The following is a 23,985-nucleotide window of genomic DNA, read 5'->3' on the forward strand; positions in this document are numbered from 1 at the left end:
AATCACCTACCGGTATCTTACAAAATAACTGATGAATTTAATTGTAAATTTATAACTATAAAATTATGAATGATCATTAATTATTATCAGTTAAGATTTTTATAAATTCAGTTCATTTTTTGTAGCGTAACTAATTTAAATAATCCAATAATTAATATTCAAAATAACGTTAATAAAAATTATTCTGCCGTTACTTTCATTAATAATAGTCTATTAAAGTAATCAATGCTTGAAAAAATTAATCACTGAAAAAAGTTAATACAAATGAATCTTGTTTCAGTTTAAATGCTCATTACACTTGTTAAAAAAAATTATTTATTTTATTTAAAAACAATTTGCTGCAATTGCAAAAAAATTTAATAATGGAAAAAAATAGTTGAATATAGAATAATTTAATTGTTTAATTAAATTTTTTTTATAAAAAATTATTAAACATGAAATAATTTTCAGAAAAAATATTTTTATAAATTTAATATTCACGGATATTGTCAAATTTGAAATAGATTCTAAGCAATAAATTCCGGCGAAATATTTAACGACTTCACAATAAAAGATAACATGATTTAGTGAAATAATAATAATAATAATAATAATAATAATAGCTGTAAAAGGCAATAAATTAATCTCTAAACATAACTGATAATTATAAAATATTTTATGCTCGCTACTGTAATAAATGAGCTAGTAATTAGGTATTACTATTGCTATTACTGTAACCATGCGAGATTAAAATGAAAGTATTAAATATTTTTAAGTATTTAATTTACTAAAAAATTAATATTGTTAAATAAATTTTTTTGTTGATTAAATATTTTTCTTAGTCAAATATTTCAGAGTTAATTTTTTTAAATAAATATTGAAGGATTAAATAATAAATAACTGAATTGAAATTATGATTTCGCAAAAAAATCTGTTGTGAGTGCTAAATATTTCTGCTATGACTAGTATAAATAAAACACGATTCATTTGATTAGCCTTGAGTGATTTTATGAGTAATTGTTAATGTTAATGGTGAGGATACACGGTATATATGTAAAAAAATAAATAGTTGATAAAAACTTCTAAATGAAATGATATTTATTGAATGAAACACGCACAAAAAATTACAGCAAATAACTACTGTGCTTGCTACCGAAAAAAATTTAATAATAGTAATTAAAGTATAAGTATAAGTACTAATGTATAAAATAATATAGAAACACGGCGTTTAATAGTTCAATAATTCATAATTGTTTATGGTTATGATTAATCGTAAAATTACACAATTACAGTGAGAAAATTTTTGTTTTAATAATTGGAATGATTACTGATGATAATTATTTAATTTTAAGAATATTAATATCGATGTTTTCATGAAATTTTGTTGTTATTATAAAATTATATTTTTTCTGTGAATCATATGTGTACTTACTCATGAATATACTTACACTTATATAATAAAACACGCCTAAAATCCAAATATAGAGTGGAATACGATTGTTGTCATCTGAATAAACATGTTATAGAAAAAATTTTTAATTAAAGGTTGAAGAGATTTTTAAACGAAATTTATTCTGTATTTTTTTAATGATTAATATTTAATTAAAATTTAAAAAGCAATAAAAATTTCCTCCAATTTATAAAGAATTTTTTTTTTATTTTTATAAAAAAATTGCGTGCTATTTATAAAAAATTCGGAAGCTTAATTAGAAAATGACGCTGAAAATAACACTAGCTAAATATCCGAAGATAATGACCGCGAGAAAATATCCAAAGGTTATATATGGAATTGATAATAAAATAACCACGCGATAAAATAAATGATTTATTGATTTTTAATATCTCTTTATAATAAGTATTCATTAAAAAATAGTAAATCACTTTTATAACTATGAAAATTATGTTTTTAATATCCCGCTAAGAAAATGAAAATATTTTTTTTTTAAAGAAAAAAAATTATCTTATTTTTAATGCAATTTCCTATAAATTTATCTAAGCATTTAGACAGTTATGAGCCATAAATATTGTATTTTTGTCGAATATTATATAAAAAAGATAATACACAAGATCTAAATTTTATTTATTATATTATTGCCGAAAGTATAAATTTTATTGACCGCATTCTTCGAATAAATAAAAATGAAAGTGAAAATAAAAAAACAAAAGTATAAGAATGAATAATAAATCGTTCAAAATTATAATATCTTAATTTGACAGGTTATAAAAATGGTTGATTCACGAATGTGCGAAAACTCACGCAAATTCCTATAGTGCTGACCGTACTCGTCAGCGGTTTTATTTTAGCGCATGCGTTTATTTATTTTCATCACGCTTGAGCTAGAAAAAAAATTGAAAATTTTAATTTAACAATATTTTTTTTATCCCGTTCTGTGTTTGTTTGAGTAATCTCTCGAGTTTTTTTTTGTAGTAGCTCATAATTTCCTGTTTCTCTGATTATTTTTTGTTGATTAAACACTTAGGCTAATAATAAACTCTGACAAAAGATATTCATTATTAATGAAAAAAAAAATTGTTTTTGTTGAAACAGTCTGGACGTTCTTGTCGTATTTCCAATAGTTCATAAATTACATCATTATTACTTATTTTGCGGCTGGGGCCGTCTTCGATCTTCTTCAATTCTACCCACATTTACCTGTGACCTACCCTAACAAAATAACTTTAAAGAAACCGCGGGAAATCCGGTCAAGGTACAGCCGGCTACCGGTCAAAGATGCTGAGTCAGAGATTAGATTTGAAATATTTTCAAAAACTCCGCTTCTTTTTTTTTATAAAATTATTTATAATTTTTTTAAACCGGAGTTTTTTTTTTTTTAATTATTTCCAAAAGCTTCTAACTTATAATCATAATTTTCAGTTTCTATCCAAAAATAATAGTCCTTACTAATTTATCCCGACAAAAAATACATAAAAAATCCACAATTTACAATTAATAATTAAAAATTCAATTCTAAGGACCAATTATCGGCTCTTAACGCAATTACCAATGATTAACGTAATTACTCCTTAACTATAACGATCTTGGCATCAGTATGCACGATGAAGAACCGGACCGAATTGTCTATTCAAATAAAAATTGTCTCCTTAATAAAAATTCATTCAACACAAGTTTATTTACAAAGTAATACAATTGAATGAAAAACTGGCCCATTTTGAAGGCATTGTACCTCACAAACATTTAAGCAGCTTACAATACGTATTATTTATTGTTATCATTAATGATTAACATTATGTTAATGTGTATCATTATTATATCGAAGTTTGATACAATTTGAGTGTACCCCCACCATAATTTGACAAAACTGAGAACAAGCTGACTCCTTTCACCAGTGTACAACAGACCATTGAGCCGCGCTGCAATATCGAACAGAAAGAACGGGCCTTACCATACTACTGTGCAGAGGACCACGGGGTCTGGGGTCTCTTGTGCTGACCGCAACCAACATCAACTCAGTTACCATCGCGGTCCAGCAAGTGACGGATCTATTCTGTTATCTGACACTTTGTTCTGATCCAAGTGAAAATATCAATAATCGGTCAATCCATCAACATTTGATCAATTTACATTTTATCAGCGATTTTTTTTAAGTAATTTTTTTTTTAATAAGTTAAAGTGTTGTATGAGAATGAGTTTATCAGGCAATGAATCCAGAGGTTTAATTAATTAATCGTCAATTAACAATTGTGCTTCTCGAATAATCATTTAATATTTGAATAATTATGTTAGTAAATTAATATTAAACGGATCGCGTGTTACATTAATGGGGCTTGCTGATAGAATACAGTGGAGTTAGTTTATATTAGATCTTGAGAAAATTCTTGCAATCCCATAGATGTCCCCAAGAAATTCTTTATACAAACGCATTCGATACAGAGAGCAACCGGTTGCCTACTTTCTTGTTCGCTCGTGCGAGTGCGCTTATGCTTTAACCGGAAGTTAACTCACGCAGTTGTCAACTTGTAAGACATTGTATTTATTCTAATATTTAAATCGTTGCTGTGTTATGGAAAACATGACCCATAGGAAACAAAAACAACAGTTACAGATACGGAATTTCAATTGTCATTGTTATCTTGCGTTTGATCTCACTGAACTTGTCGCAGTTAAAAATTTTTATTTTTGTGGATAGTTTAACACTTTTTAATTTTATATATGCTTTAGAAGCATTATTTAAAGTTGTATTTTTTTTTTTATAAAAAAATTTAATAATTTAGTCTGTTTGAAAAATACGGAAAAATTTTTTTTTTGTCAAGAAAAAATTAATTTAATTAATTTAAAAATTTTTGCAGTATAATAATTGGAAATTAATTTATTTAAATAACATAGAAAATTAATTAATTTAATTAATCAATTAATTAAATTTTAATACGAAAAGAATGATAATAAATTTAGCCAACATTTAAAAATTTTTAGAATTTTTTTTTATTGAAAAAATCATTACAAAAAAATTTTTTTTTTAATTTCATTTGTGAAAAATTTGAAAAACTGTAAGTATAATTAAAAAAAAAAATTTTTTTTTAGTTCTAATTTAATAAGTTAAAAAATAAAAAATGGCTAACTTTATTATTATACGAAAAAAATATAAAATTTGATTGTGCTTTAATAAAAGAGTCAAATTTAATTTCAATGAAAAATTTTTTTAAAAAATTCGAAAAATAAAATTTAATTATAGTTTTTGATATGGAATGTTTTTTTAAACTATTGGTTTTACTAATTTCCTCTGTTTGCCGAAATAAAAAGTTAAGTACGTGCTTAATTTTATATTATTACGATAAATGCCCAGTTTCGGTAGTTACATAAAAAAAATAAAAAAAAAGAAAAAAGTTATTGTTTCCGTACTGTCGCGGGTTCCACTTGAGCAACGACAGTCCTTCCTGATCATTAAAGTAAACATTGCTCTGGGATAAAAATCGGAATGGGCGTGAAATGAAATCGAGCTTGGATCGCATCGGCATTGTGCTCTGCGAAACTGAAGTAAAATTCTATGTAATTTAATGTATTGATTGTATTGTAATGTCGATCCAGAGGAGGAAAAAGTTAATCCGGAGGACGAGTATTTGAGCGAGCAATAAGGCACGGTTTCCTGTGTGTAGAAAGCGTGTAACCAGTGACAGAAAGACCATCCGCTAAAATGATAATCATTAATTTAATGCCAATTCCAATCTCTTCCTATTTATGTTTCAATTATTCTTTCAAGTCGCAATTATTGTGTTTTTAGTAATTGTCCGACGTGATACTGTTTAACAAAGCCGATAAATGTCGGTAATGATAATAATAATAATCAGTGTCCGTGTTTATTGTTTTGGTATTTTTAAATTCACCACTCACTAATGATTGTCATTTTATTTTTATTTCTTCGACTTGTTATGGGAAAAAAGAGTTGATTATTATCAAATCACATGTTTTTTATTAACGGTTATGAAAAGTATAGTTTTTATTTAAGAATTATTATTTTTAGTTAGCAATTACTCTTTAGTAGAAATTTTGATTATACTGTCGTTGAAATATCACTTAATTTTTAAAAATATTGCATTAAAAAATTAATATTAATAATTACGCAAAAATTTTCTGTTTTTTTTATGGAAATTTTTTATTCAAAATTAAATTTTATGTTTCTATTTATAATTTTTATAAATTTAAACTTAAGTTGCGTGAAGTTAGTTCTAAAACGGACCGATAGGTGGCGAAAAGTAGTCCAAAATTTTCACTTGCAAAGCGGTAACTAATTTAAATAAAATTTTCTTTTTATCAATGAATTATTTTTGCTGAAAATTTATCCTTCATATTTTTTATAATAATAAGAATTATGATTATTATTATTTATTATAATAAATGCTAAATAGTTAGTTCATAAAAACTATGAAATGTTTATTTAATAAATTAAACAAATACAACACTTAAAAATAAAAAAATTAATCTCGCTCTAAATTTATAATCTTATTAATTATTTTTATCTTGTTTAGTATTTGGATAGTAAATCTGGATTTAATTGTCTGATAAGTTTTAAAAGACTACATTAATGAGGGCACGTGTGAAAACTGATACTGTGAAAGTAATGAAGTGAAGTATATAGTTTATCACCTTCTCCATCCTGTGATTTATGATGATTGTTTGTTATGGAAAAATTCATCATTTTTGGAAGGATATAATGATTATGTGATAATTATGCTCAAGTGGGTGCATCACACGCCTTCACTGCCGAAAAATCACACGACAGTGATTACCAGAGACTCTCTTAAATCTAACGAAGAAGAAGAAGAGGAGGAGGAAGAAAAAATAGTTAATAATGTGCCTCAAAAAATTGAATATGACAATACGGACAATGAAGATGAGTGTAAAGATTTAGAAAAAGATGAACATATTATGATTGATATTTCATTGAAAAGACGTTTAGGGGTAAGAATAATTATTCTTCATGAATATAACTGTTTGTTCACCGATTTTTCATGGTTCATGTAATTTTTATGGCCAATTAGGAAAATTTGAATTGTGTTATAAGATGATTTTTAATGATTGAGTTTTTCATATGGATAATTAAAATTTTCAAGGATAATAATTATCTAATTTGATAGGATAATTTAAGCTAATTAATTGTGTTCTTGGAAAATTAAGTCAAAGTTAATTGGGCAGTTCGTTTTGTAATTTAAATTATTGTTCAAGTTTATATTAAGTATTGTTTTTTTTTTAATAAATTCTTTAAAGTCGTACTTATATAGTTGAACCCACATCAATTTTTCATATATTTATATATATTGTATATATAAATATATGAAAAATATATCAAAAATGCATGTGAGTACTCAAATGAAAGCTCTTGATGAGTGTAACTTCGGGATGACCTTATATCTTTAAAATATATATCACATAATTAAGAAATGTCCTTGTATCTTGTGAACTATTGACATTTTTAAAGATATAAGCTCATCCCGATGTTACACTCATCAGGACCTTTCATTTGAGTACCCACATCAATTTTTCATATATTTTATATATTTATATATATTATATATATGTATATATGACAAATATATGAAAAATGCATGTGGGTACTCAAATGAAAGCTCTTAATGAGTGTAACATCAAGATGAGCTTATATCTTAGAAAACGTCAATAGTTAAAAAAGTACAGTGCAATTTAACAAAATTCATTATTTAATAAAGCAAAATTTTATTTATTTATAATTCACAAGTCCCGGAAGTCACATAGTGACTGCAAGGTTGCTAGTTAATAATTATAAGAATTTAATTTGTATATATCGCAACAAATTAATAATTAAAATTTTAAATATTAAAATTAATAATTAGAATTAATTAAACTAGTGATATAAAAAATGAATAATTTAATAATTTTATTTCAAATAAAAAATGCAAAATTTTCACATTAAATATTTCCAACCTTGTCTATAACCCATTTTAAATGAAAAAAAAAAAAAAAAAAAACACTTGCGTTTATTTGCAAACAGTTACGCAATAATTTTAATAACAACAACCAAACGACCTTTCGAATAAATTTTATCACCAGCATTAACGTCTCAGATTTTCCTATATCGCATAAATTGCACTGCCTGAAAGCTAAACACTTAAGAAAGATTGTAATTATTCAAAGTTATATAAACAATCTATACATTATTTAGTATATGATCGATAATTTTGAGCACTATTATACGATATTATTTTATAGTGAACGGGTCAACTGGAATGTGTTATTCCCTTCACTTTTACTGCGTTACATTTAATGTCATGCACCTGTGCACACTGTGATAACAGTTACCTCAACTGTAACATTATTATTAGAATAATGATTTAATATTAAGAAAAAAAAAAAAAAAAATCATCTCTACAATCGAGCAAGTCATTATCATTAGAGCTATATGATTAATGAACTTAAAAAGATTAACTCGAAAAAAGCATCATAGCGATACAAAAAAACGTTTTCTTGATGACTCGTTACTCATCGTAAACTCATCGTACGTCCTTGTTTTTTAATCTATTACCATACATGTACTTCTACGCACTAGTACATATACCACTCTAACTCCAGTATAGTAATATATAACGAGAAATAGTAACTAGGGATAGAGTAGTAGTGTAAAGTAAGTCCATTACTGCTCGTCTTCTTAATAGCTTTCGAATGTCGATCGGTGACAGCTCTTTAAGACTTTAACTTATTATTAGCTAGAGACTTATAGTTTCTAGATTCAATTTATATCCTCTACTAAGCCTTAATGTTCACTGTAATTTCATCATACCGAATTGGTAAAAGAAATTCGTTTTTTTTTTTTTTTTTTGTCAATTTCTTGAGAAGTTTAAAAAGTGGTTTGTACTTTACAAGAAAAATAATTTATTATTATTTTTTATTGTTGCAAAAAAATAATTCGGAAATTTCCGTAAATATTTATTTCCGTTTTAAGATTGAAACATTACAGAGAAAATTTTATAAAACAGCAACTTTATTTTATGTACCACGTGCAGAGATAATAGCGCCACTTTATCAGACACAAGATAGAAAAAACTAATCGGTAAAGAAATGAGTTCATTATCGATAATGTAGATCTTTTATTGTTTTTATTAGTAAGGGCTGGTTTTTTGTTCTAAGATTAACTATAATTTTATGCAATGATTTAATATATCTATATATTTTTCATGTACATATAAGACTGAATAATTTCTTACCTATAGAATTACATCTCGGATTAAAAAACTAGCCCTGAGAATTCTAATTTGCAATATTCTTCGCATCGTATGGAAAATGTAAATTTTTTTGTTTTTTCTTATATACAGATTTTTTACTCACTAATTACATTGTAAATCCCTTCATTATACTTCATTGTATACGAATAAATTTTTTAAAGTAAAATTGAACCTGGTAGAAATAAAAAAAATATGTAAAGTATAAAGTCTGTAACCTTTGAAGTTATAATGATATAAGCTCATCCTGATGTTACACTCATCGAGAGCTTTCATTTGAGTACCAACATCAATTTTTCATATATTTTATATATTTATATATTTCACAAATACCATATATATAAAATATATGAAAAATGCCATGTAGGTACTCAAATGAAAGGTCTCGATGAGTGTAACATCAGGATGAGCTTGTACCTTTAAAAACGTCAATAATTAAAAAATGACCTTGTATCTAGTGAACTATTGCCATTTTTAAAGATATAAGCTCATCCCGATGTTACACTCATCGAGACCTTTCATTTGAGTACCCACATCAATTTTTCATATATTTATATATATTATATATTTGTATATATGAAAAATATATAAAAATGCATGTCGGTACTCAAATGAAAGCTCTTGATGAATGTAACATCGGGATGAGCTTATATCTTTAAAATATATATTATATAGTTAAGAAATGACCTTGTATCTTGTCAACTAATGATATTTTTAAAAATATAAGCTCATTCCGATGTTACACTCATCAAGATCTTTCATTTGAGTACCCACATCAATTTTTCATTTATTTATATATATTAGATATATATATGTATATATTAAAAATATATATTAAAATGCATGTGGGTACTCAAATGAAAGCTCTTGATGAGTGTAACATCGGGATGAGCTTATATCTTTAAAAATATCAATAATTAAGAAATTACCTCATATCTGGTGAACTATTGTCATTTTTAAAGATACACTGTAAAAAATTTTGCGTCATTGCGTCAAAAAATTTTGTGTTAAAAATTTTTATGTTAAATATTTAACACTTTTTTGTGTTGATTTAACACTTTTTAGTGTTGATTTAACACAATAAATGTTAAATCAACACAAAAAGTGTTAAATATTTAACATAAAATTTTTAACAAAATTTTGACGCACAATTTTTACTATAACTCACCGATGTTACACTCATCGAGACCTTTCATTTGAGTATCCACATCAATTTTTCATATATATTATATATATTTATATATATTATATATATGTATATATGAAAAATATATAAAAATGCATGTGGGTATTCAAATGAAAGCTCTTGATGAGTGTAACATCAAAACATATCTTTAAAAACGTCAATATTTAAGAAAGTAACAAAAGTCATTATTTAATAAAGCAAAATTTTACTTATTTATAGTTCACAAGTCACGTAGTGACTGCAAAATTACTAGTAAATTCTTTATTAAACTTCTAGATACTTAAACAAAAAAATAAAAAAAACCAAACTGAATCCTGATTAAAATTGAAACCGTTACGACCATAAAATGAATTTAAAATTTAATGTAATGTAAAAAAATGTAATTTTTCATACAAACCCAGAATTAATACTCGGAAATTAAAATTTTTCTCATTCTCATAAGTGTATTTGCATCTGGCTACCGTTAATACATATATATTAATAACTAAAACAGGTAGAGCTTATATTCCCGAAGAAAATGCACGTGTGTAATCAAGAGCATATCGCTCTCTAAATAACTTGAACGGTACTTATATGGTTTTAATTTTAAACGTTTTAACAACCTCAAGTTATTTTGCATTTAGCCATTAAACAACACAGTTAACACGGTTTACTTTTTATATCATATATTATACTCTTATAATTAATAATTAATATTGAAGAGCTAAATATTTATTTATCCTTTGTTTTGTTAAAGGGTTCGGATCCCAGAGTAGCAACATGTCGGGGAAAACTTCAAAACAGACGCAGCAAACTCAACCAGGAAATAAACAAAGAGCTGAGACTACGTGCTGGCGCAGAAAATCTCTTCAAGTGAGTTTATATTTGCAAAAAGATAAAAAATAATGCAAAGCGAGTCTCGAAACTCGAGTTGTATAATATTAAACTAATTTTCTTAATAAAAATAAAAATAATCCGTGACTTTCAGAGCAACCACAAACCGGAAATTAAAAGAAACAGTTGCGCTGGAGCTCAGTTTTGTTAATTCGAATCTTCAGTTGCTGAAGGAGCAGCTTGCCGAGCTTAATAGTTCCGTCGAGCTCTATCAAAATGTCGATGGGTAATTATTTATTTATCATTTTTTAACTTCCCGCTAAGAAAATTGAAAATTTTCAAAAATCGGGAAGTTATTGGTTTTACCCCGTTTTTCGAAAATCGAGTTTTCATCAGATCTCGACGTTTTGAGGTCCTAGGAAGCTTTCTTGACTATTCCCGCGAGGGTATCACTATGTCTGTATGTATGTGGGTGTGTGTGTGTGTGTGTGTGTGTGTGTAAGTATGTAAACCTTTTATAACTTTTGAACGGTTGAACCGATTTTATCGCGATTGGTGCCATTCGAAAGGGCTTCGCCAAACTTAGATTTCCTGTTAATTTGAACCGATTCGGACTGATAGATTTTGAGAAATTTGGAGAAATCTAAAAAAAAGTAGGAAAAAAAATTTTTTCTGAAGTGGTTTTTTTGGAATAACTTTTAAACGGCTCAACTGATCGATTCCAAAAACTAATCAGCTCTCAACCTTGAAAAACCACGTTGATCGCCGCTAATCCGGTCAAAATCGGTTGATTCGTTCGAGAGATATCGTGAACGAAAGAAAACCGAAAAAAGTGTTTTTTCAGAGTTACTCCGAAATTTCTAGTTTGACCAATTAAAACTTAGAAATTATTTATAAGGCTTAAAAAACTACGTAGAATGCCGCCAACCGCGTAAAAATCGGTTCATTCATTCAAAAGTTATTGCGGTATGAACATTCAAAAAATAGTGTTCTATGAAACTTCTATCAGACTTTTGAGCTCAAAAGCAGCATAGAAAAGGTATCTTTTTGAGCTCGGAGAGCTTAAAACAACACACAGATTGTACTTTTGAGCTCGAAGAGCTCAAAAAAGCGGCCAGGTATTAACGGAATTAGCGGGAAGTTGCAGGGATGGCCTTTAGGGTCAACCGTTTTCCTAATTTTTTTAAGCTGTTTGCGTCTAAAAGCCGTAGCAAATCCAATAACTTAATAACATAATTCTGTTAATAGTATAATATTGTATTATTCCGTAATCTTATTAACCGGGGAGTATAAGCCGCTGTGTAAAGACATAAAATTCGCGGTCACATTTGAGTGAGAGAATAAATAAACTGTCTTTACTAATTTGGTTTATCGAAGCTTTAAAAGTCTTCTAGCTTATAGGGATTCTGATTAGTTAAGCAATAAATTAGTTATTTTTAATGTCTTTTAGTTTGTTAAATTTTTCCAGTTGGAGTATAAATATTTTTATACGAGTAAAAAAGCTTATCAATCTTTAAAAAGAAAATCAAACTCTTTTTTCAAGTCCAAACTTATTATTTTAACAAAAAAAAATTAATTTCAATTTAAAGTTTCAATATATGTTTTCACTTTTTAACTATTTTCAATTTTTTGATAATTTTATATAAAATATCGATAGAAAAAAAAATATTTATTTACATTAGAAGAAATTATTTTATTACTAATTTATTATAAATTAATTTTATTTATACAATTCAATTTTTAAAGGCGTTGCAATTGACTGTACTACTGGCGATCAGCCAGCTAAAATTTAGAATAACTTCAGCTATCTAAGCTGTACTACAAATAAAATTTTTATTAAACTAGAAAATCGAACGCGCTTTGCGTGCTTCCGTCGACATGTTTATTGTCGACCATTTAATTAATCAACATTTTTACAAATTCAACTCATTAATATTTAACCGTTGCCGTGATAACCGTTGCCATAGTAACCGTTGCTATGGTAAATGTTATCATAGTAACCGTTGCCATGGTGACAGTTGCTATGGTAATCGTTACCATAGTAACGGTTACTATGACAATGGCTACCATAGTAACCGTTGCTATAATAACTGTTGTCATAGTAACCGTTGCTATGGTAACCATTGCCAAAGTGGTCACCATGGCAACGAAAAGCAACAACAATGAAAATGTCACATCAACTTTTTAATAAAGATATTTATTGAATATTTTGCATCTTAAATTCTATAAATATAAACTTATATATTAAACAATGTTATTAAAAATGCGAATATAGAATATTTATGTATTTTTTAGCTTGCCATTCGGCCTATGGAGCCTTGGCATAAATGTTGATTAATAAATAAATAAATACTGCTTAATATAGATATATAAAAATTTTTGGTTATGCCCAAGAAATATTTTACCCCTTCAATTTATTAGAAATAAAAAACAAGTTAAATACTAATAATGAATTACAATGAAAGCAAAAAAATATTATTCTATTGAAAAAATTGATTATATTCCTGTTTAATTGTTTGTGCAAATAAATTCAATTTTAAATTAAAAAATAATTACGAATTATCAAGTTATAAATCTTTATCAATCTTTCTTTAAAAAAAAAAAACTATATTTTCTAGTCCAAACTTATTATTTTCCAAAAAAAAATTTTTCTGTCTTAAATATTTATTCAATAGATTATCTGAGTGGAAAAAATGTATGTTACCCACGATAGTTTTGTTGACTGGATTCCATTTAAAAAAATGTAGCTTCTTGGTGAAGTTACGTGGATTATATTAAGGATCGAGCAGATACTTACTCACATTTCTTATAAACACGTAATGACGTTGAGCGTATAAAAGGCGCGAGAACGTTCCTCAGAATGAACGTAATGCTTGAGCACTTCCTCATCACTACACCTCAACAAGTTAAGCTTAAGTAAAGCTAAGCCAACTCAAGTTAACTTAAGAGTTTTCTCGTACTATGTGTATACTACTGGACGATCCATAGTTGTGAGTTTGCCGGTCCATCCGCTATGCTTCGGTTCCTGGGTCACTGTCCGCCTACTATACAATAACATCTAACATCCTTCAGCGGATACTTTACACTTCTCTGCATTCTCCATCATACATGTTCCCTTTATCCATCCCACAAATTATTTTATCCTTACCGGCAACGCCATATTGCTAATACATTTTCTTCAACTTGTTTTCCTTATACTTATATTAAGTACGCTTGGTAGCACCAGTTGATCTCATCATCGCTTCATATTATCTTTCTCGGCGTTATTAATATAATTAGACTTCTTAATACACGTATTATTGTTATTAATATTTATCAAATAAAAACATCATACAGGATGTAATTATGAGCGCGTGCTATAATACATTTTTATCTATTTCAATATTATCTAATTTATCTCTACATATATTCACAGCTTACATATATTTTTCCATAAATTATCTGATAGTTTGTTGATAAAAATTTCCCAATAAAACATTTTTTTTTTTTTTTTATATATCGCTAATATATTTCTCGTCAATTTCGTGCCGACAAGAGTTGTATTTTGTAACGGGAAGTCAAACATACGGGACCGGACAATGATTTATCGATCGTTAAGACCAACACTAAATTTTAACGGGCCAACTTTAAATTTTAGTAAATAAAAATAATTCCCAAGATAAGCTTTAAATGTATTTTTTTTTTATATTTTTAGACAAGAGCCCGTTATGCCGATGATCCCATTGGGGTTAAAGGAGACCAAGGATATTGATTTTCAAGACCCCTTCAAGGTAAGATTCACTATTTATTAATTACTAAAAGAAAACAAGAATAATTACACACTGATAAAAGGATTTGTTTATAGTTAAAAATATTTGTTAATATTTAACAAATCATTTATTAAAGACCACTTTTTAGTCCTTAACAAATATTTCTTAGTATTTAAAAAGATTTATTAAATGAACATCAGATTTATTAAATACAAACAAATCATTTTAAATACTAAGAAATATTTATTTAATACTAAAAAGCGGTCTCTAATAAATGATTTGTTAACTATTAACAAATATTTTTTGATACAAATAAATCCTTCTATCAGTGCAGTATAAAATTTTAAATCAGTCTAGAAAAATTACAGTTTGAAATAACATTTTTCTAAACTCAAACTTTGAATTTTAATATTAATATTTGAGTTCTCGTCCATATTTTAAAATTTATAGGAATTGCCTATAATTTAAAATCTTCATTTATTGTCCAAATTCCCAAGATCTAATCATTTGAATTTTAATTTTCAGAGCTTTCAATGTTAATTTTACAATGTAATTCTTATAAAATCTGCAATAATTACAATCTGAAACTAATTTTAATAATATACTGTAATTTTTCGAGTTTTCTTTTTTTTCCATGTAGCTATTCTAGCGGAGGTACATCTGGATCGTCAATAAAATCCGAACGATGTTTATCATTAAAATTATTTTCCTTGTAAATTTTAGAAAAATCCATTTCTTCATTCCTGGGTCCGATTTCTAAAAATTCTCGCCTAGAAACGACAGGTGCAAATCGGACAATCTTGCTTGATCTTGGTTTGTTGCAAGATTTAGTTGCGTAACTCAGAGGCTTAACGAGAGACGGCAAGGGGGCTAACCGCGGCATGGTTACCACTAAATTCCCTGTTGCGACATTTCTTTTTGCGACACTTGAGTCTGTGGATACTTCACACGGAAGTGATAGTTGGAGGATTTTTCCTTTTATTGTCGCTCGCACGTAGTTTGGTTGGACGTCTATATCTACATACGACGTATCCAAGTATCTAAAAGAAGAAAATTTAGTTTGCTTCCTTATAAGGAAAATCAAGAATTTTTTTAAGTAAAAGCCGTGCAAAAATTTTCTAATATAATTACAGTCAATCTCTAAAAATAACTATTTATGACCTAAAGTGGTTTTGTAACGCATAATCTGATCATATATGGCCAAAGCAAGCTTTATATAAGAATAAAAAAATATATAATGGAAAATTTTTTCACAAAAAAAAATAAATACATACCTGTAAAGAGAAATTTCAAGGACAATATTATCCCGATCATCATCATTGAGCGTGAAACTAACCTTGGCTTGATTAATATTGTAAGCGCGGCCTTCACAATTAAATAACTTCGGAATGTATTTATTTTTGTTCAATTTATTATCTTTTTTCTTGTTTTTCTTCTCGGCTATTTCGATTGTTTTGTTCGCAATAGCAACTCGATCTTCTGGCGTGTGATAACTTTTACTGTTCCAAAATTTGGAATTGTCATCTTGGTCTTGATCTCGATATTCTTCATTATCTTGATCTTGATATTCTCCATTAGCACCTTGAAGGCCGCTCGGAACTTCAGTAATCACCAATTTTTCTCGCTGATTAAAAGAGTCAATTTGCTTTTTTCTAATTTTGCAATAATCCCAGTAGCCTCTAATGACATCTCCTTCAATTTCCGCGTACCTTTGAAGCGCTTTAATCCGATCAGATCGAGTTATTTCTGTCATGTCGAGTTCTTTTAATTGCGGCAGTGTTGCTATTACGTAATCACGGTAACCCAAGTATTCTGTACAAGGATTTCCGGTTAGAAATAGTTCTTTCAAATGTTCATTACACCTAAAAATCCCACAATTCAAACATAAATATCAACACATAATACGTAATACATCATACGCCGTTACAAGATTTTATTTTATTTATTAACTGTTCAGAAATTCATTTATATATATTATATGCAAACATTTGATTCATTTATTATATTTAACTAATTTTTTTTTTTAACTTCATTAATAAATATTCTTTAATCATTAGCAATCCTATATTATCAAAAGAAGAAGAATAGTCAATTTATTATGATAATGATAAATATCAAGGCTGCATTCAAAAATGCTCTATCTTCAGATACATAATTAAGAAATGAGCTTTGTCATATATTTATATATATGAAAATATGAAAAATATATCAAAATGCATGTGGGTACTCAAATGAAAGCTCTTGATGAATGTATCATCGGAATGAGCTTATATATTTAAAAATTTCAATAATTAAGAAATGACCTTGTATCTTGTGAACTATTGACATTTTTGAAGATATAAGCTCATCCTGATGTTACACTCATCAAGACCTTTCATTTGAGTACCCACATCAATTTTTCATATATTTATATATATTATATATATGTATATATGAAAAATATATAAAAATGCATGTAGGTACTCAAATGAAAACTCTTGATAAGTGTAACATCTGGATGAGCTTATATCTTTAAAAACGTCAATATTTAAGAAAGTACAGTGCAATTTAATTAACAAAGGTCATTATTTAATAAAGCAAAATTTTATTCATTTATAGTTTACATAGTAACTGCAAGGTTACTAGTATTTATTAAATCATCTAATGTTAAAAAATTAATTTATTAACAGTTATTAAAGCATATAAAAATTACCGTAATTTTTTGACACCCCTTAAGTCTCCAATGAAATTAACAGTTAAATCTAGTTTAATCAAACTTTCAAGTCCTTCGAGGTTTTCAATAACTTCGATGTTGTTGATAGCCAGATTTAAATACTCGAGTTTTTTTAACATATTTAGATTTTCAATTTTGCTTATTATGTTGTTTTGCATCAAAAGAATTTTGAGGTTGCGCGAAAGTTTATCGATAAGTTCAATTTTTTCAATGTTTTCTTGGTGAAGGGCTATTTCTTCTAAAGTTGAAATCTCACCTTCATTGTGCTCGGAACGTTTTCGAATTAGATCCACAGTTATTCTCACCATTTTAAATTAAATAATTACTTTTAAATTAAACAACTCGAGAAAATCTACGCGTGTAAGGTTATTTTACGAGTGTAAATAGTAAATATTGATTAAGCGCTTGTAGAAGTAACCCATGGTTACGAATTAACTATATTTATATATCTGTATATTTAGTATATTGTATAGAAAAATATTTACAAAAGGTATCTTGTTTGTTTTAGGATTTTATTTTAGAACATTACAGTGAAGATGGTGAAAATTATGAAGAAGCTATTGCTGATCTTATGGAAACAAGACAGGTGATAAATTTTTAAAATTATTTATTAATAAAATTAAAAATATTTCTCAAAATTTAATGATTCATTGTAAAAAATTGTACATTTTAATTACAACAATAATTAAATTAAATTGTTTGATAAAAAAATAAATAAAATTATCAAAAAAAATAAATTTATTATCCTCAAAAAATAATAATAAAAAAAAAAAACATAATATTTTAATATTAATATTCAATTTTTTTAATTTTTAGGCGACAAGAACCCCAACCCGTGACGCAACCGGCATAGCATTACTATTTCGCTACTACAACCAATTATACTTCATCGAAAGACGATTTTTCCCACCGGATCGAAGCCTCGGGATATATTTTGAGTGGTTCGATTCATTGACAGGAGTGCCAAGCTGCCAAAGAACGGTAGCATTCGAAAAGGCCTCGATTTTATTCAACGCGGGGGCTCTGTACACGCAATTAGGAGCAAAGCAGGACAGAAGAAGCACTAAAGGACTCGACCAGGCAGTAGACGCATTTCTACGAGCCGCGGGTACCTTCCGGTACATCCATGAGAACTTTACGAACGCACCGAGCATGGATCTTGGTCCTGACATGCTGGACATGTTGGTGCAGTTGATGCTGGCTCAGGCTCGCGAGTGTCTGTTTGAAAAACTCGAATTGCAGTCACGTGAATCGAGAAACGTTGACATCTGCTTGGACCTTGCTCAAGAAGCTGCTCAAGTAGCTGCTGTCTACAATGACGTCCATGGATTAATATCACGCGAACCTGTTCGTGATTACGTACCTGAATCCTGGGTGTCTTTGGTCCTTGTCAAGCGTGAACATCATTTAGCACTCGCGCATAAACACTGCGCGGCTGGATTGCTTGCCAAGCCTATTGCGGAATTTAGGATGGAAACTAAGCTTACGCTCGAACATATCCAAGAAAGTGACGGGAAAACTCAAATGGATAATGTTATTCCCAAAGATGATAATGAACGAAGAGCTCTAGGTAATTTTATTTTGAGAGTCTTGCTTTTGGTTCAATTTTAGAAGATAAAAGAACTAATTGTTCAAACTGTACAGAGTTTATTGTACAAAAATATGTTATTTTTGATTTAACCAATATTTATATCAGGACTATATAACTAGATATGTCTTCATATAACTTTATATGCCCGTATCAAGCCTGATTTGGTCATGTATGCTCATTAGGGTGTGCCAAAATGTAATTTCCGTGGAGAGAACCTTTAAAAATTGGAATTTTAAGTTCTGCTCTTAACAGGGGCTGTGTTTCGGCATTTCCTGAGATATTTTGAGTATTTTATTTTCATAGAATTTTTTAACAGGAGCTTAGTTTGAGCATTTCCGCTGAAAATTCAAAATTTGGGCGGGTGTCCAATTAAATCTCCTGTTAAAAATTCTATGAACATCAAATAAATCCTCTCACGCTGAAATATCTCAGGAAATGCCTAAACACAGCTGCTGTTAAAAGCAGAACTCAAAACTCCAATTTTAAGAGGTTCTCCATCGAAGTTACATTTTGGCTCACCCTAATGCCCATATAAAATTTTTTGACTGTAGGTAGTGCTTAAAATCTCTAATAGATGGCGCATGATCGCTAAAGCGTCTCTTTACTAGAGAGTTGTTCTGAAGTATAAATAATTTTTGACCCTCTTTAGGGGTTTATCTAACTTGAATTTTAAATCTTATTTAGTACTGAGCAAATTTTATTTAATACTTCATATTAATTGACCAAAATTATAGAAATAATTTAATAATATATTGATTAATGTATTATAATGATATTTAATATATAACTCGATATAGTTATGAATGATGAGCTCAGAAAATTTTTTTTTACGAAGCTTGATTTGATTTAATTTATTAATAAATAGAATATTTTATCAATAGGAAGAGCACATCTACGCGAAAGTTTAGTCCTTCATGAAGAAAGCCAGAGATTACAAAGAATGTGCAGAGAACTTAAGGGCAAACAGGCGTTAGCTAAAGTATTAAAAAGAGCTCATGATGCTACTTTGAAAAATTACAACGACGCGGGAGATGAAGATGATTTACGAGAACTTCTTGACCCGCCACATATAGTTGGTAATACATTTTTATTAAGCTGTTTCTTCAGTAAAACCAAAAACTAACTTACTAAGAACGAAATAAAATATTTCAGCATCAACAAAGTTTCAACTGAGCATCACGCATCCGGATTTCGGTCAGCACGGAGTTGATGATCTTTTCAAATCACTCGGTCCCGTAGCCATATTTTCAGCTAAAAGACACTGGACAGCTCCCCGATCTATTCAACTACAACGTGGACCCGGTGGCGAGGGTTTTGGATTCAGCGTACGAGGAGATGCTCCCGTTATTATTGCTGCTGTTGACCACAATTCGTTGGCAGATGTAAGATTAATTAATTAATGTAATTATGAGTTTCGTAAATTACATTTTAATATTTTATTTTTTGATTCAACAGCTTGGTGGGATGAAGGAAGGTGATTTCATTGTGAACATCGATGACAAAGATGTCAAATGGGCCTCCCATGAACAAGTTGTGCGCTTGATCAAACAATGCGGAGATTCTATTAGTTTAAAACTCGTTACACCTATGGATAGAAATTATTTAAAGGTTATTATTGTTTTATTATTCATTTTAATAATGAAGAAATGAGCTAATTGTTTTTAAGACTAAGAAATTAATGATTATTTTTATTAAGGAAGAAATTTTATGGAAAAATTCAATGGAAACAATTATTTTAATGAAGATTCAATTGTTTCAATTATTTATTTTTATTTTATTATTATAACTAGAAAATCAAACGCGCTTTGCGCGCTTCTGTTAAAATGTTTATTATCGGCAATTTAATTAATCAATATTTTTACAAATTTTACTCATTAATATTTAACCGTTGCCATAGCAACCGTTGCTATGGCAACCATTGTCATAGTAACAGTTGTCATATTAACCGTTGCTATGGTAACCGTTGCCATAGTTACCGTTGCTATAGTAACGACGAAAAGCGACAACAATGAAAACGTCACATCAACTTTTTAATAAAGGATTAAAAAAAAAAAAATCAATTGATTTATTAATAATTTTATAATATCTTGCAAGCAGTTGAATGAATTGTTAAATTTGAATTAAAAATCTGGAGTTATAATTATAAAATCAATAGTAAATTTAAATTTAGGAAGCGATCAGTTCACTGTGCCACTTAGAATATATCGGTATTAATAATCAGGTGATAATTTTATGCTTGCTAATTTCTACGAATAGAAAGTTTATTATTAAATATTCAGATAATTATCTACTGGATATTTAAGGTATTTAATATATCTATATGTACATATATATATTCGACTCGAAGATCGGTGTTTATTGATAAAGATAGATAGTTATTATTCTAAGCCGAATACTCCGTATCCAAATTCTTGAAGAATGACTAATTTTTGATTATTACTTCTTTACCATAATATTTTATCGGTATGAGGTCTCATACCGTCAGAGAAAATTTAGGTGAAATTCACAATTAAAATTCGTTTATCGACAATTATTGTTAGAGAAAGATGTAATATTTTACTCAGTGTAACTTTTTCAATAACTGAAAAAATAATTCAGACAGCCCAGACCAGGACTCGAACCTGGATCTTTTGGTTACGCGCCAAATGCTCTGGTCTGTCTGAATTATTTTTTCAGTTATTGAAAAAGTTACACTGAGTAAAAAATTACATCTTTCTCTAACAATAATTGTCGATAAACGAATTTTAATTGTGAATTTCACCTAAATTTTTTCTGATGGTATGAGACCTCATACCGATAAAATATTATGGTGAAGAAGTAATAATCAAAAATTAGTCATTCTTCAAGAATTTGGATCGGGAGTGTTCGGCTTAGAATAATAACTATCTATCTTTATCTACTGGATAATTTTTATTGAGAATTTTTGTATCTTGATACTATTGACATTTTTTTTTTGGTAAAAAATTGTTTTTTTTTTTTTTAGTATTTATAACTGTATTTTTGAAATCAATTAATTTTTATTATAAGAATAATAATAATATTTTATAGAAACCTGTGAAGACTAGTCATCATGATAAAGGTAGCGTGTCAGCAAGTAGTTCTTCAGGAGTGTCTTCCGGTCAACCAAGTCCAGCTGGATCTGTCACAACAGCTCATGTCACTCGACGTATTCCTTGGAACCCATTTAAAAAATCAACTCAACGAGATAGTAGAGATCTTACATTTGATAACGTTATTCTCAGATGATCTCTGCACCAGATCTTAATATAATTATACAAATACTATAAAACTACTTATTATAACTACTATACTCTCACTGGGCCGTAATTTTGCAAATATTTTTTATTTCATTCTTCAATCTTATACTTTGAATGAAAATAAAAAAAATTTGCATTTAACGGATTATTATTATTCTTGCCACAATGATCCATTATTTAAAACTTTTTTTTTAAGATTAAGAATAGATATATATGTACATAACTTTGAAGATATTTTTATACACTATAAAATGGATCATTGATGGCAATTAAATAATTAATTAAAATTATTAAGCGCTAAATTTTTTATGCCAAATTTTAATCAATGAAAATTCGTTTTTTTTATATTAAATGTATGTTTTGTGTAATTTTTTAAGCTACCGCTGAAATATGCATACAAAGCCATATGTTATATTAATTTACTGTAAACTGTAAGAGTAGAAAAAATTATATAAGTTATATAAGTTGAATTTTACGATAAAGATATTTTAATTTTTAAAAATGTGTAATTAAATAAAAAAAATTGTTTAATATTATTGATAATAATATTTAATGTTTTTATAAATGTGCCAATTTTATTAAGTGAACGATTTCAAAATGATTAAATTTCATACATTTATAAACACTTGAATGCTTTGCAGTTTTTTTTATGACCGCTTTACATTAAAAAATCTATTACGACCTCAAAAATTTTCGATTTTTTAGTTTTTTATAAAAATATGGAAGCAATAAATTGCTGTCATTTTTTAAAGCCGAAATTATTCATTAAATAGTTTAAATTGTCAATGAAAATACATAAATCAGAACAGAAAAATAATTTTCTCACTAAAAATTATTTGTACTATTTTTTATGTAAAGAAAAGAATATTAAATATTATTTTACTTACCGGCAGACGGTAAATTTATGCCATGAGATATTTCTTCTCATTTATTGTGACATTATAATATTTTTAAATGAAATTTTCTAAAAATTTCTTCTTTTAAATATCAGTATCAAAAAACTTATTATAGTGAAGGTATTCTGTACAGTTTAATTTTTATCAAATTAAAAATAAAGTTAGATCAGAATTTTCGAAAGTTAAAAAAAACTGCAAATTAAATTATTTAATAGACAGAAAAAATTGTTTTGATTTGTAACTTAAAAAAGGGCTTTAAAAAAGTGTAAATATTATTAAAAAATTTATGATTGTATAAAATAAATGAAAATGATTATATAAAGAAAGTATTTTTTTTCAATCCTTAAAAATGATGCATTACACAATTTTTGAGATAAAGTAATCAAATATAAAGTTGAAAATACGTAAATTATGAATGATTTTAATACACTGATAGAAGGATTTGTTTATAGTTAAAAATATTTGTTAATATTTAATAAATCATTTATTAGAGACCACTTTTTAGTATTAAACAAATATTTTTTAGTATTTAAAATGATTTGTTTGTATTTAATAAATCTGATATTCATTTATTAAATATTAATAAATCTTTTTAAATACTAAGAAATATTCGTTAAGGACTAAAAAGCGGTCTTTAATAAATAATTTATTAAATATTAACAAATATTTTTAACTATAAACAAATCCTTCTATCGGTGTAAGTATCTTTTTACCGGTGAAAAAAAAAAGGATATATCTCTCAAGATACTGCTTACAGAGGGACGATGCACTTTCTTTACAGTTCGGGTAACTTTGTACCGGTTTTAAGGTCACTGGAGAAAGTTCAGCTGACGTTTTATTCAACAAGAAATGTTGCGAGTTTTTACTGAACAATAAGTACTGACTTTTGCGTGTACAAGTTTGCTGGGACCAAAATACTTTTCACTGAATTGAGATCGTTATTCTAATTCTAAAGTATTAAAATTACTATCTAGTGCTGGAAAATATAATACATATATATAAAATTATTTTTTGACCTTTTTTTTAACCCCATAACTTCAACAGATAATCAAATAAATAAATAGTTTTCTTCTTAAAAAATAGAGAAAATAAAAT

The 23,985-nt window shown here is 27.5% G+C and overlaps 2 protein-coding genes across 6 annotated transcripts in view; one reads left to right on the forward strand and one right to left on the reverse strand.

Annotated features, from left to right (window-relative positions):
• Window positions 1-22,490, forward strand: part of LOC123266552 (rhophilin-2) — a 49,821-nt gene extending 27,331 nt beyond the window's left edge. For 2 of the 5 annotated variants that reach the window (XM_044730850.1, XM_044730851.1), the window contains exons 2-10: window positions 10,608-10,723; window positions 10,839-10,970; window positions 14,379-14,454; window positions 17,655-17,732; window positions 17,963-18,716; window positions 19,619-19,813; window positions 19,890-20,119; window positions 20,193-20,345; window positions 21,786-22,490. In XM_044730850.1, coding sequence (XP_044586785.1) covers window positions 10,608-10,723; window positions 10,839-10,970; window positions 14,379-14,454; window positions 17,655-17,732; window positions 17,963-18,716; window positions 19,619-19,813; window positions 19,890-20,119; window positions 20,193-20,345; window positions 21,786-21,983 — 1,932 coding nt within the window. In that variant the 3' untranslated portion in view covers window positions 21,984-22,490. Of the gene's footprint in view, window positions 1-3,323; window positions 3,958-5,961; window positions 6,395-10,607; window positions 10,724-10,838; window positions 10,971-14,378; window positions 14,455-17,654; window positions 17,733-17,962; window positions 18,717-19,618; window positions 19,814-19,889; window positions 20,120-20,192; window positions 20,346-21,785 lie in introns of those variants that run through there. The other 3 variants (XM_044730847.1, XM_044730848.1, XM_044730849.1) reach the window with 3 other exon arrangements.
• Window positions 15,010-17,531, reverse strand: LOC123266554 (dynein axonemal assembly factor 11). Its single transcript, XM_044730857.1, is given in 3 exon segments — window positions 15,010-15,473; window positions 15,708-16,347; window positions 17,109-17,531. Coding segments are annotated over 3 exon segments (1,386 nt in total). The 5' UTR covers window positions 17,455-17,531; the 3' UTR covers window positions 15,010-15,073.
• Window positions 22,491-23,985: the final 1,495 nt, after the last annotated feature.

This window comes from Cotesia glomerata, linkage group LG6 (assembly GCF_020080835.1).
Source record: "Cotesia glomerata isolate CgM1 linkage group LG6, MPM_Cglom_v2.3, whole genome shotgun sequence".
Classification (NCBI taxonomy): Eukaryota; Metazoa; Arthropoda; class Insecta; order Hymenoptera; family Braconidae; genus Cotesia; species Cotesia glomerata.